At 35.5% G+C, this 14,588-nt stretch overlaps 1 protein-coding gene across 1 annotated transcript in view; it reads left to right on the top strand.

Moving 5' to 3' along the window:
• The window catches only part of GNAT3 (G protein subunit alpha transducin 3), a gene marked incomplete at both ends in the record, with an annotated part of 47,096 nt that extends 34,130 nt beyond the window's left edge, over nt 1-12,966 (top strand). Inside the window, 8 exon segments of the mRNA XM_082846254.1 lie at nt 528-636; nt 638-657; nt 10,530-10,576; nt 10,579-10,595; nt 10,599-10,655; nt 10,850-11,003; nt 12,783-12,929; nt 12,932-12,966. Coding sequence (XP_082702380.1) covers nt 528-636; nt 638-657; nt 10,530-10,576; nt 10,579-10,595; nt 10,599-10,655; nt 10,850-11,003; nt 12,783-12,929; nt 12,932-12,966 — 586 coding nt within the window.
• Between the last annotated feature and the right edge of the window lie 1,622 nt (nt 12,967-14,588).

The raw sequence follows: 14,588 nt of genomic DNA, 5'->3' as shown, positions 1-14,588 counted from the left end.
TAGTCATGGTTCTTAATGAAAACCATTCCGATTCTTAAACTAAACAATCCAGGAGAAACAACACAACCACCATCAAATTATGATATTAAAACCAATCTCTCTCTTAAAATTTGAAGTGTCTACATACAAAGAACAGCCTTTTGAGACTAGTCTAGTGACCATCATTACAAGGTAGCATTTTGGGGGGTGATCTAAGTCCTATAAGGAGAGCTTTCTTCTCAAATGTCTATTCAGACGCCAGTGAATCCATCACATCGTCCTTATAAAATACAAGCTAAGGCAGCATTCATCCAGTTGCCTTTAAAAAAAAAAAGGTCCCACAGGTCAGCTGTGTGTCACACCCAGTGCTCTGCAACACCCCAGCCACCATGTTCTTGTAATTCTGAGGAGCAGCGTTGGAAAAGCACCAGTCTGGAGTTTCGTAATTTTAATGGGCTCTAAACTAAAAATTCATTTGTACTCAACACTGATATCTTCTAGTACAAAGTTAAAATTATATATGCTATTTTGTTTGTTTCTCTTATTAGCTACCTGAACGATTTGGACAGAAGAGCAGCTCCTGGCTACGTCCCAAATGAGCAAGATGTCCCACATTCTCGAGTGAAAACAACTAGAATCACTGAAACTCAATTCTCCTCTTAAAGACTTGCATTTCAGGTATGATCCAATGTCTCTTTGAACTCTCAACAGAAATATGCATCAGACACATTATTTCTTCATGGAGAAGAGCTCTAACCCATGGTCAAGTGCAGTGAGTCCTTGGGCATGCTCACTAGACCTCAGGTACTTTCAGTACCACTGTCCTTCATTGCCCTCCTGTAGCTCTACATGCCAACCCTCACCCTGAGCCTCATCCTTTCCCTCCAGTAAAAATGCCTGTCAGGCTTCCCTGGTGGCGCAGCGGTTGGGAGTCCGCCTGCCGACGCAGGGGACAGGGGTTCGCGCCCCGGTCCGGGAAGATCCCACATGCCGCGGAGCGGCTGGGCCCGTGAGCCATGGCCGCTGGGCCTGCGCGTCCGGAGCCTGTGCTCCGCAACGGGAGAGGCCACAGCAGTGAGAGGCCCGCGTACCGCAAAAAAAAAAAAAAAAAAAGACTCTGTCTTGAGTAGGTGGGAGCTAGATTTTATTTTCCTCATAGTTGAAACTGATATCCTACTTTGAAGAAAAAAAAAAAAGAAATATATTTAAAATAACATTTAACCAAGAGGTGCCAGGGATCGTATTTCCTGTGCCTTCCTACTCTCCCATTTGCTTGAAATATTCTTAATTTGTTTTCTTAGTTTAAAAAAAATGAAATTGAGAATTATTTGAATGTGACGCTATTTATTGGAATAACAAAGTCTATTTTATAAGCATGGTTTATTTTATAAGCATGTCTATTTTATAAGCATGTCTATTTTATAGACATGCTATTTTATAAGCAGTCTATTTTATAAGCATGGTTTATAAAGATGAGTCCATTATTTTCATTCTGTTGCATTATCAAGACACTCCTAGAAATTCTATTGTAACTCATTTACTATACCGAGAAATCAAAATCCATACCATAGTGTTAGAAAATGTCCCTTGACACTTAAGTACTTCTCCCTATGATTGCGGATGAGATGGAATATTCAACATTAAAACCACGTTTTAGATGTACCCCTTGGTAATGAAAAAAGTCAGTAAAAACATAGTTCACTCATTCATGTATGAGATAATGGGAATATTTTTTTTAAAGTATAAAAAATGAAAAAAATGTGACATGAATTATTTGTATCCATTTATGAGGGAAATTTGTTTCACTGGGATCAAAGTTTAATATTTTTTAAGTATTAAAACTACTGACACATACTATCTCATTAGAATAGGTATTACATGGATGGCCAGGATATTTTCAGGTTAATATGGAAGAAAGCCCTTCAAAATTTACCCCTCATTTTCAGGCCCACAAATAGTTAATTTTCTGAAAGATGAACCAAAGATCAAACCAGGATAGAGGAACTGCAAAGACTGGGATGGACATCTCTCTTGGCAAAGCTAAGCTGTCTGTCTTCGGGCTTGCCATCACTGTGGTACAGTTCCTCTTTAGCAACTCCTTTCTCCAGACTCGTGATCTTTGGTCCAGTTTTCAGAGTTTTCCTTTGAGAACCCAAGTCCAATTCCTCCTCTCTGCCCCTCCTAAGGCTGTCCATGCATTTGTGGCACACTCACTTTTCTCTCTTACTCTCCTTTCTCCTCTCCAAATTTCTCACTGAAACACAGACTAGAAGCTGAGTGTAGGCCTTGGGGCCAATCCTACCAAGGTCCCAATCCCAGGTTCTCCATTAATTAGCAGCAGTTTTTGAGGAATAAAGCTACTTTTTCTTTACTTGCCTCATGAGGTTGCTGTGAAGATTATTTGAAATGAAGTACCAGCACAGAGTTATAACTTGGTGTTCGCTTACCTTACGTAAGTTAACGGAATTTTCTGGATCCTAGACTGTCTGGATCATAATAAGCCAATTTTAACACTTAATGCCGTACATTGAACACCTAGAATGACCCAATCCTGGTCATTCTCTACAACATCAACCAATTTAGTATCTTGTCAGAAATAGTCACCAGCATGAATTATCTTTTTAATACATCTATTCCTTGAACATTCCAAGGCTTAGAGTCTTCACACCTGCGGCTCTCCTTGCCTAAAATGCTCTGACCCTGGATCTCTGCAAAGACTGGCCTCTTCTTACCATTAAGCTTCCAAATCAAAGGCTGTCTCCTCATGGAGCCTTGACCATCCTATCTACTAACCATCCCTTAATATCCCTGTCACTACTATACCCTGTGAAGTGTGGGTAAGCACATAAGAACAAGCTCTCAGGAGTGGGGGGAGGGAGGGCAGCCTGATTTTTGGCCCTTGATGAGTCCCCAGGTGCAAACACCCTGACAATAGCCAATTTCAACCTACCAACATTATGTCACTAAATGTAGAGTTGGGAAGAAATACGAACAAGCAGTTCTTTCTAGCCTCGCCAATGTGAGCCAGTACCATTACACAATTGATAATATCACACTATTTTTCTCTTTTTAAACATACCAATATATGAAATTGCCTTGTTTCTTTATCAGTTTGTTCTTTTTGATTCTATTTCTGCGTCATGTGCTCTGAGCTCCAGAAGGCCAGGGGCCGTATTTGCTTACAACTCCTGTGATTATCACACTGACCAACCCAGAGCAGGCACACAGTCAATCCTGGCTGGAGGAATAAATGTACTATGCCAGGCACCTATGAACACTACCTTCACACCCTTACTGTAACACGATGAATGGGCATTGCTATCCTTACGTAGGATAAACGGTCAAGAAATGGAGGCTAAAACAAAGTAAAAGGTTTCCCCAAGATCATACACAGAAGTGCTAGAAATGTGATTAAAATGCATATCTTCCTAACTTCAAACATCACACTTCTTACACTGCTTATCACTGATGGGCTGTAAGGTAAATTGGGCTGGAAACCATTCCTTTTCTGTACAGTAAGTGCTTCCTCCAGTGTTGTTGGTCATTCACAATTCCTTTCGAAGAGAAGAGGGAAGGGGGAATAAAAGGACAGTCTATTGGGAAGGTATCTCTCAGTTGTCAGGGCTCTGTGGTACTTCACCACTCTGGGCTTCTAAAACGAGGCTAGGTGCGACGATTGCCAATGAACACACAAAACCTCAGAAAATCATGTTCATTTCCTGAAACGTCAAGTTCACTCAGTACCAATATCATATTCATACATTTTTTAAAACAATTTTTTGAATATTATACAGCATTTGCATTAGGATGCTAGACTTTCATTGGTGTATCATCATCTTCCTGTCCTTTTATAAGTCTTTGGTTAATTTTGTAAAGCATTTTAAGTTGTGTAAGTCATCTATTCTACTTTCATGTATCACCGGCCCTTATGAAGGAATGAGAAAGGTCTTGCTAATTCTCTATTACAGTATTGATGCTAAAATGTAAGATGCTTGTGAATTGGATTGTGAAGCTCCGTTAAGACTTATTTTGACATCAACTATTAACATAACGTAACTATTACCTCTCTCGCACCCACTAAAACAGGTTTTGAGCTCTTTTGTTTTCTTAATAGGTTTTGCTTTCTCTCTGGCTTAAGAGGGTGTGTTATTAAAGGCACTGTCTATGAGGAGGAGAATGTGGAGAATTTCTCTAAAAACAAATATTTAAACAATAAAATTTTGAAAATACTTAAATTTTACTATAAAACAAAAAACACAGCTATTCGTACTTTTAAGGAACTATTTTAATCATTTAAATACATTTTTAAGTTTAGTCACAGCAATTGAGATATATTAATCCCTTAATAAATTCTCACAGCTAAATCACTTTTTTTCAAGTGTTAAATAGGTTTATCCTAAAGCACACAGGCTTTTGCAGTGTAACATTTCATAGTATTTCAAAATAGGAATTGTAAAAAGTAAGGTACCTTCCAACTTCGTTTCAGTAAGTGCCCAGGTACTCACATTAGCACTGATTTGTATTCACATAGCATAAATCATCCTAAGACTATTTAAAACTAAAGACTTAATTTACATATTAAATTCAAGAACTATAGAATTTTAAACAGGAACATCGAAATGAAAAAATGCTCTCTGTCCAAGTACTGTATCATCCTCATGTATCACCTAATTTAATGCAAATTTCCTTAGAGCTCTTATCAAACCAGAACTCCAACTGTCAAACTGGTAAAATTAATTCTCCTTACAGAAGTTACTAAGTAAACAGAAAATGCAAAGCAAACGTGAGCCCTTTTATTGCTATAAAATAATTCTGCAGGGCAAAGAACTTACATATTTACAAGGATTTATCAGTTATAGAGAAGTCCTTTCTTCCTAATTGCTTTATGATTAAAAAATAGAACTGAAAGGACATAAAACTATACGGAAGCTAGGGAAAAGAGGTCAGCAACCATTACAACATAGAGCTTTAGGTTTTGTACCTGTTATATAACTACTTGCAACAGTGTTTAGTGGATCCATGATATGAAATGAATCATAATTGTTTTGAATTTCAAGTTGAATCATGTGCACTATGTTCATTTCTGTGGGAGTATGAGACAGCTTAGCAGTGAGTCTGGTTGTCTACCCAGCAGCTATATCCCAACTTAGCTTTGTTGTTCTCTATTAGATCTCACAGAGCAGTAACTCATGTATAACTATACCTTTGTTTCAGGTATGTTCATGGTTAATGTTACCAAAATTATAAGCTGTATAAGATGATGTCTAATTTATTCTCATGATAGAATTTACTTTGATGACTTTAAAAATTATATTATTCAATAATCAGAGAATTATCTAGTGGGTATTTTAAGTTACACACACACATTTAGTAGGAAATATATGATGGTATTAACAATTACCGGAGTCTAGAGACCCAGCTTCCCTTGTGGTTGTAAATCCTTTTGATTCTGTTTTTAATAAAAAGCAATTAAGGGATTTAGAATGACCTCTGTGCATATACTTTTTATCTGCAAGCATCTGCCCTAATCTATTTTCAGAACTGGGTAGCAGGGAAGGACTTGGTTAAGCCATTTTGCTGTGGCTGTGTAGTGGTGACACAGATCTACCTGTTGGCCCTGACATACGTAGCCACCTTAGGATTTTATACCTAGACTTATTGTGCTGATCAATTTATAATGCATATAAAAGTTGAATCACTGTGCTGTACACCTGAAATAATATAATTTTATATGTCAACTATACTTCAATAAAAAAATTAAAAAGTTATACCATTGCTGATACAGTCAAATATGTTGAATAAATCCCATTCAACAGAATAGTTTAAAATAAATTTCTACTCAGATTAGATCCTATTTTTCTGTGCTCAAATATATAAATGATGTCAGAAATTGTTATTTTTCCAAGAGATTCACATGCTTATAGGATGAGCAAAGACATCTCACAAATAAATTAGCTGCAGTAACATTATTAATTTTTAGGTATCCTAGACTATTCAATGAGTTTGCAAACACTATAAAGGGCATATTATTCCATAATAGTCTCTTCTGATATGAAATGTAAATAATCTTGTGTGGCCAAATATTTAGCCAACTGTTTAACATAAACTAATAAAACTCAGTAACTTTCCCAACTGTTTAAAATGGACTATAAAACTCAACTGTTTAATATAAATCCATAAAACTGATGGCTTGCAATATATAAATATCATGGGCAGTTTAACAAATAATTGATGTTCACTTGTCGCTTAAAAGCCTAGCCTGTGAATTTTTAGTTACATCATACATTTCAGGCATTTAAACCCGTTTTCTTTACTATTTAAGAATCCTTACTTAAATATCAGACTTAAGGAAACATGTATTACATACATACATACATACATAAGTAAATAAATAAATAAAACCTTTCCAAAATGAGAATTCCAAGTTCCATTTAAAGTCTCTAAAGCTCTAGTTATCTTAACTACTCAGGGAATTAAGGTTATTCAAGCTATATCACATATCCATTCACCTCATTAATTATCCCAGTAGATTTGACCAATCCAGATATTCAGTCAGCAAGTATACAGGCTTTCCTCTGATTTCTATTACTGTTTTTCTCAGAATAGTTATGGTGGAGTGTATATTTGCATTTCTTCCATGCTCCACTTTGGGAATCTCCAAATTTTTTCAGTCGTTATAATGCCTTACACCTCTAAAATAAGCCCCAACTTAAAATTAAGATGAAGAGCTAAACATGAAAAGAGAAGTATAAAAAACAAATTACTACAACAGCAGCAAGACAAAATGTAACCTTTCTTAGACCTAATGTAATATCCAGGAGAATCAATATAAAAGCAAAACTCCAGCCACTGGTCTGATTTGCTAATGAGCATTTCAGTTCAATAATAGCAGATGGCATTAGAGAAACCCGGTCAATGCTCCCTGGACCTATGTCCTAACGTCAATCTGCACAGAAAATTAAAAAAAAAAAAACTATTTATCAAATGAGTCATAAAATGAGAGGATTATTAGCATGCAATCTAAGGTAGACTTTCAGAAGCCGTTTTACCAACATGAATAAAACCCGAAGACTGAGTAAACTTTGTCCTCCCTTCCTTGGGAGAGAGCTAAGCATATTTAAACATGTTTATTAGAGGCTGTAAGATGTGTTGAGAGAACAGTAGGCTAAAGGTCATATTACATAACTTATACCCCTTACCAACTGTGTATATTTGACTGAAGAGGAGAATAGCTATCTCTTACACATAGGTGTTAATATCAACAGCAGGCTACAGAGAAGCTGAATTATCAAACTCAGGAGATAGCTAGATGGTCCACTTAAGGAATGCAACAATGATTCACTTTGTTATAAAGCAGAAACTAACGCACCATTGTAAAGCAATTATATCCCAATAAAGATGTTTAAAAAAATTTTTAAAATAAAAATAAAATAAAATAAATAAACAGTTTAAAAACTCCAAAAAAATAAAGAAAGAATGCAACAAAACCATTGGGAAGGGGAAAGTTCTCAAGTTTTGCCCAGTCACCTGTTCGATAACACAAAGAGTTACTATCTGACCTGGGGAAAGAAGACTCCCCAACAAAGATAATTCCAATCTACTTGGTGAGGGTTTGAGAGCTAACAGTAGACACCATGTAGTACTAGTTAGACACCTCTAATCTAATTAAGTAGACTTAACGAGCTTCACAACAAAGCTTAACCACGTTCACAGAGTCACTATCATACACAAAGGACCTATCACGGCACCTGGTACACAGCAGCCTCAAATACCAGTTGAATTAATAAACCTCGGGCAAGTTGCTTAAAGGGCTCATGAAAAAACAGGAATAATAATTGTACCTATCTTATAAGTTTAGGGTGAAGTTTAAATAATTGTTGGCTAAAAGTTTAAAAGTCTGAATGCATATTTATTATCCTTGCTTCCATAAGAATGCTTACTGAATTTTAAAACTTAAATTTGTTGGCTAATTTTTACATAATATAACCTAAAGTCAGTACCGTCCTCTTCCTCCACTTTTATCACAAGTCTGAAACTGCAGAGGATTTGGTAATTAGCAGCACTTAAAATAGGCTTTATTGTCACTGAATTTAAATTTCCAAACCACACAACGATTGAATTCCTAAAGGTTGTTTTCAATATTGTGAGCAACTGCTCTTTCAATCTACTATTAAATGGAGTGATTTTGCATTGGTATACATATATATTTGAGGAATTTTAGTTCTATGTATCTGTTCTCCATTTGGTTATGTGAAAGGTAAAGTACTAACACTACAATGTGTTGTACTTTTCATTATCTTCAGTAAATCAGCTGGTTGGCATTTAATATCCCAATATAGTTATTACCTTTGAAATCTCTGTACAGCTAGGATGTTCCCTGGTACTTAATATCTTAGGATTAAGCTATTATGAAAGCCCCATATTTTTTCCTTTGCCTCTGGTCTCTTCCTCATCAAATCTATCTTCTGAACTCAGATCAAAGTGACTTACCATAACAATAAGCAAACAAAAACAAACAAATGTTAATTCCCTACCCCCAAATCTCCTAGAGATCCCCATTGACTACAACATAAAAACTAATCTTCTCATGTAATGTAAAAGACATAGTAAATCTATTTCTGGCCTAACACCTCAGGCTTACTCCTGCCTGCTCAAAACTTTTGCCCTTGCTGCCTCTATTCTCTTTACACAACTATCATCTTCTGCAGCTTCTGATCACTCCATTTCAAATTACAACCCACCCTCTACACTTCCTATCAGATACTGATATCTTAAGTGTATTCACACACCCACACGCAAACACACACACACATAAACACCACCATCATCCACTTACAAGGTTCTCAAGACTGAATCATCTCTGGTACCTGAAATATAATAAATGCTCAATAAACAAATATTTGCTGAATAAATGAATAAGTATCAGGCCGTATACCTCAATGTTTTTACCTTAATCTTCACATTTCCAAAAATATAATTGTTTGCCCCAAGCATGCCATGTTCTCTCGTTCCTTGATGACCTGTACATGCACTTTATGTAAAACTCCTCCCTCCATTCCATTAACATGGATTCTATTCATTTATTTGCAAGTATTTATTGAATGTCTATTATGTGTCAGGCACAGTGCCTGGTACTGGGAATATAGGCATCACTAATATAGATAAGGTCCCTGCCCTCATGAGGCTACTATTCTATTAGGGCGATGATAGCTATTAAACATGTGAAAAAATAAACCACTTATTTATTGATTGTTGCAGTTACTATAAAAGAAATAAAGAGAGTGATACAATAGAAAGGAAATGGGCAATAAAAAGAGTTAAGAATTTACATGGACATTCAAGGTGGTTACTTGTGAAGGAGATATTGACATTAAGACCTGAAAGTTGGGAAAGAAGCAACCTTATGGAAGGAAGAAAGGAACTGTGTCACGTGGAAAGGAGATGGATTACGCGAAAGTCCTGAGATAGCAAAAAGTTAGATTTATATTAAAGGAACTGTTACATGGTCCCTCAGGCTGATGTAAATCTTCCTCTGGGCTCACATTTTACCTTATATATTAGAATATTACATAATATTATAATAATGTATTTTTCTCTTTACAAGACAGCAAGCTCTTTGAAGATACTGACCAGTCCTTTTTTTTTTTAAGAGGGAAAGGCAATTTTAGTAACAATTCAAAATTCAGAAGCCATAAAGGAGAAAAGAACATTTATAAATAAAATTATAGAAAAATAAAAGTATATGGAAAAAAACCACCATACACAATAGCAAGTGACAACACACAGGGAATACATAGATAAATTGTGAAAACATGGACAAAAAGTTAATTCCCTTACTTTATGTTAGGAAAAGTCCAAGAACCTTACAGAAAGGAGTTCAAATGATGTTGTAAGCTTTTAACACTTGAGACAAATGCTGTATTTACTCAATCGTTAAAGCAACCTCACAATATAGGTACTGCAATTATCATTTATTCATCAGGCACCTAAGGTACAGAGAGCTTAAGTAACTTGCCCAAGGTTACCCAGCTTATAGGGGACAGACCATGTCCTTTTATCCTTGTGTTGGTAGGCCTAACACAGTGTCTAGTACATAGAACACAAATGATAATTGAATGAATGAATGGAGGTAAGAGGAGCTAAGAGAAGAGGGAAGAATCATAGTATCAGAACTATGGTAGCTTCCAATCTTCTTGTGGGCTCTGGATATTTAAGAATATGCATAGACTTTGATCAAAATCCCTAAGACCAATAGATGTCTTACTAAAACTCTAAACTGCTGTAAATTTTCCAGTTGCTCAAAGTCAGTATGTGAATTATTTTGCTCCAGGCTGCATGAATTCCAAAAACAGTAAATAAATGTTCTCTTTTTCTCTAGTCCTTGAGCTGCAAATTGGTCAAACAAGTCTTACTTTATGAACAGTCAAAACTGAAAGACTACCTTTTAAACAGATGGGAGCATTCAGTTATAAGTCCAAATGTTCATCTTAATGTAAATTTTGGAAGATATTTGTATGATTCTTTATTCTGTTATTTTTGTTTTTTTAAAGAATGCTTGATGTAGGTGGACAGAGATCTGAGAGAAAGAAATGGATTCACTCCTTGAAGGAGTTACATGAATTATAGTTTGTGCTGCACTCAGTGCCTATGATATGCTCTTGGTGGAAGATGAAGAAGTGTTAAGTCTAAAAGGAAAACACGGTCAAGGTAAAAAATAAGCAGTTGTGCTTTCCAATATGAATACCCCATTTCCCAACTCAGTTAAGACCTTCCAAAGACAGATGTTACTTCTACATCCTTGTTCATAATGCCCACCATTAATATCTTGCAAATAACAATCCTACACATTTTCATCTTTTATACCTAACAGAACAGAATGCATGAAAGCCTTCACCTGTTCAACAGTATCTGTAATCACAAGTACTTTGCAACCACCTCCATTGTCCTGTTTCTCAATAAAAAAGATCTCTTTCAAGAAAAAGTAACCAAAGGGCATCTTGGTATCTGCTTTCCAGAGTACACTGGTAAGATACTTTCCTTTTAATTCCATAGTAGTAAAATTGTGTATAGAGATACATTTTTTTCTATCTGGATTTTGATGTGTAATATTTAGGAGGTTGAGGCTTATGATACTTTTCTGAGTCATGTATATGATCCAACCTGGGAAGAATCTTACAAATAAAGAGGAAACCCTCTCTACACTGCCTGCATTAAAGCAAAGCTCTAATGAATAAAGGAGAGGTCGTTAGATAGACCAGGGTTGTTACTCTGTGTAATGTATAATGACATTGCAAACTATATTATCTTAAACATTATAATAGGAGTGTAAATTATATTCCAAATTGGCGTTTTTTAATACATTTCCTAATGAAACCTTGTAATGTTGTACTAGACCTCAGTGGCTCTTCAAAGTCAGAATTAAGTTTCCAGAGGAATAGCTTGAATGAATGAGAAGAGTGACATCTATTTTTCCAATTTTCCTAACTCCTAGAGTTTTAGTACTGGCCCTCTTAGCCAATGAATATAAATGTCAGTTTCTCTAAAAGGGTTGTGTTTCTTTTGGAGACTTTTTTTTTTTTTTGGTAAATAGTTATACGCCCTGTTGTTAATGAAATTGTGTAAGATGGAAATATTTATGATTTAAACACAAATATAAACCCAATTTCACCACTTAGATATGTGGCTAGCCCAGATGTGCCAGGGGTGTTGAATTGTGTCAAAGTAGCTGTTTGTGCTCATCTATAATGAGTACTTATATTTTTCTTATTTGTAAACATTATGTTTACATATTTATTATATGATTGAATATAATCATGCTTCTGTACTGAAAGTTACCGATTAAATATAGAATCATAATTCAGGGCTGTATGTTTTCTTTTAAGTAATCATCTTTATTTCTCAGAGCAATTTTTAGTTTATGAAAATAATAAACAGAAAAAAGTTTCTACATACTCCTTCTCTGGCCAGCTCCCACAATTTCCCCCATTATAAACATCTGGAAGGGGTGTGGTACATTTGCTACAACTGATGAACAGATATTGATACATTATTAACTGAAGTCTGTATTTCAGGTTAGGGTTAACTCTTTGTGTTCCACAAGTCAATGGGTTATGCCAAAGTCATGTCAATGTACCCACCATTACAGCATTATACAAAATAGTTTCACTGCCCTAAAAAATGCCTGTGGTCCACGTCTTCGCTGCCCTCAACCCTTGAAACCATTATCTTTTTACTGTTTCTGTAGTTTTGCCCTTCCGAGAATGTCAAAGAGCTGAAATCATACAATAAGTGCCTCTCACTTTTTGGCTTTCATTCACACAGTTTTTCGTCTCTCCTAGCTATCCCTCAAGGTCCAGCTCAAATACCACCTCATTATGTAGTCCACGCATCTATAATTTCCATTCTTTTCTTCTTTTAGTTCATATTAATACCCATGCACCCAACCCATGCACACATTTACATTCATAATCTTTGACATACATACGGGCTTTTTTACTCACTCACTTTGTTATATAAATATATTAGTGTTTCTACTCTACTGTGAGCTTTCTGACGCACAGGTTGCATTTTAGCCACCTGAAGCCCCCAGGGAGGTAAGCATAGTTCCCAGCACATAGTTCCCAGCACATAGTTCCCAGGAACTTGTTGTGTAAACCTCTGATAATTAACCACTGCCATTTTGATTTTTCAATCCTGAGAACATCAAATAGCAAAGGAAAATCCTAAAACTTATTGATATTACTTATAATTTGATGCTTTTTAAATGCAGTTAAAGTTTACTTCTTTAATTTTTTTTTAACAAGGTCCAAATACATTTGAAGAGGCAAGGAACTACATCAAGAACCAGTTTCTAGACCTGGATTTAAAAAAAGATAAGGAAATTTATTCCCACATGACCTGTGCTACAGATACTCAAAATGTCAAGTTCGTGTTTGACGCTGTTACAGATATAATAAAGAGAATCTGAAAGACTGTGTGCTCTTCTAATCAATCCTTTTTTCTTCCACTCTTGCTGATGTATACTCTTCAACATATAAAAGGTGCTGTGTGTTTAGTTTTAATAGATATTAACTTGTATAACTAGTGTTGTAAGGCAAAATTTTTCACACAAAAATTTTAATGTATTGTCACCTGCGTGTGGATGAGTTTTGACTTCTCTGAAATATTGAGGATTGGGGTGTCTTTGATGTCCTCAGTTCTGAAAACTGATACATTGTGGTAACACTATAACTGTACATATCAGTGACACTGAATTTGCTTGGAAGTAAATTCTGCACTGTGGCCTATTTTTAATGACAGAGCAATGGAAAAAAAAAGCAAGGTGCTCCATATTACTTCCACTGGCCAGACATTGAGAGGCCTTCATTTTTGCTGATAATGTAACCATGCCTGTAACTGTAGAAACTATTCAAAGATGATACATGTGGTGTTTTACTGGTGTTTATTTTCTTGACTACTCCTATTCAGCCACCTGCAAATGCAATGTTCACTATACATGTATCTGTTGATGGAAATTTCATATGCATCCAATTTTTATTTGCTACTTTTCCTTAGAAAAAACTCATTAATGCTGAATTTACCTTTAGAATTGAGGATTCCAATGATATATTTTTGTACCAATCTGACTGAAAACAGGGGACCACGTGTGGTCAAGAACACAGTGTAAGGCTGCTCAAGCTGAACAACGTCCTCAATGGAGTACTTGTTTCCTACATTTTATTCCAGAGCAGCATGGAACATTATTGTAATTGATGGTTTGGGGACAATAAATCGAGACCTCAAGAGAAAAAATAATTCAATGTCTTAGCACTAGTGTGTTTTAGCTTTGTGAATAAGAAGTAGGAAGTAAGAGTGAGTAATTAGGAGACTTTTTTAAAAGAGAAGCATTGAACCTCTTGTTAGTAGTGTATTGTGCTGTCTAAACGTTACACCAGATGCTAGTGGTCAAAGCCTACTCTTTAAAAGCTAATTTGGTGCTTTACAAACAAAATCATTATTTATAAACAGAAAAGATGACTTTTTCTTTTTTAAAGTGTGCACTATTTACAACATATACTTGTTAAGCATGTGTGATATCATTTACTCTCTCCACTTGCAGAAGGTGATATATAGATCAGAATAGGAGATCAGTGCTTACGATCTATAACTTCTTTGAAAAGAGAGCTAATTAGGTTAGTGTAACTAGATGAGAAGAAAGGAACATAAATTAAGCAATTTGCGAATCTGTAGCTCAGGCGGATTTAGGTAGCCCTGTCTCAGTGTCACTACTTCACTGTTCTGTAACACATTTCCATTCTAATCATGCAAGAATGATCATTATTCGATCAGTAACCTTGACTAGAGTGTTTCTGGCTTTATTTTCAAAAACACAAGGAGTTATTAACAAATACAGTCAAATAAAAACGTTACTATAGTAAGAACAATTAATTTGAAATTTCTTTGCAAAATATAAGTTATTAAGGAGCCTAAGATACCAAAGACAAAAAGTGTACGAGAAAATATTTAGTTCAGGTATTCAGTAAATTTTTCTGGCTAAGATCCATTATCTATAGGACAACAACCCAACATTCTGCTAGGAGCTAGTCAATGCTTTGAGACCTTAAATTAAG

Source organism: Leucopleurus acutus (genome assembly GCF_964270905.1).
Source record: "Leucopleurus acutus genome assembly, chromosome: 9".
NCBI lineage: Eukaryota > Metazoa > Chordata > Mammalia > Artiodactyla > Delphinidae > Leucopleurus > Leucopleurus acutus.
The sequence above is the reverse complement of the archived record's forward strand: the minus strand, read 5'-3'. Positions and strand labels throughout refer to the sequence as shown.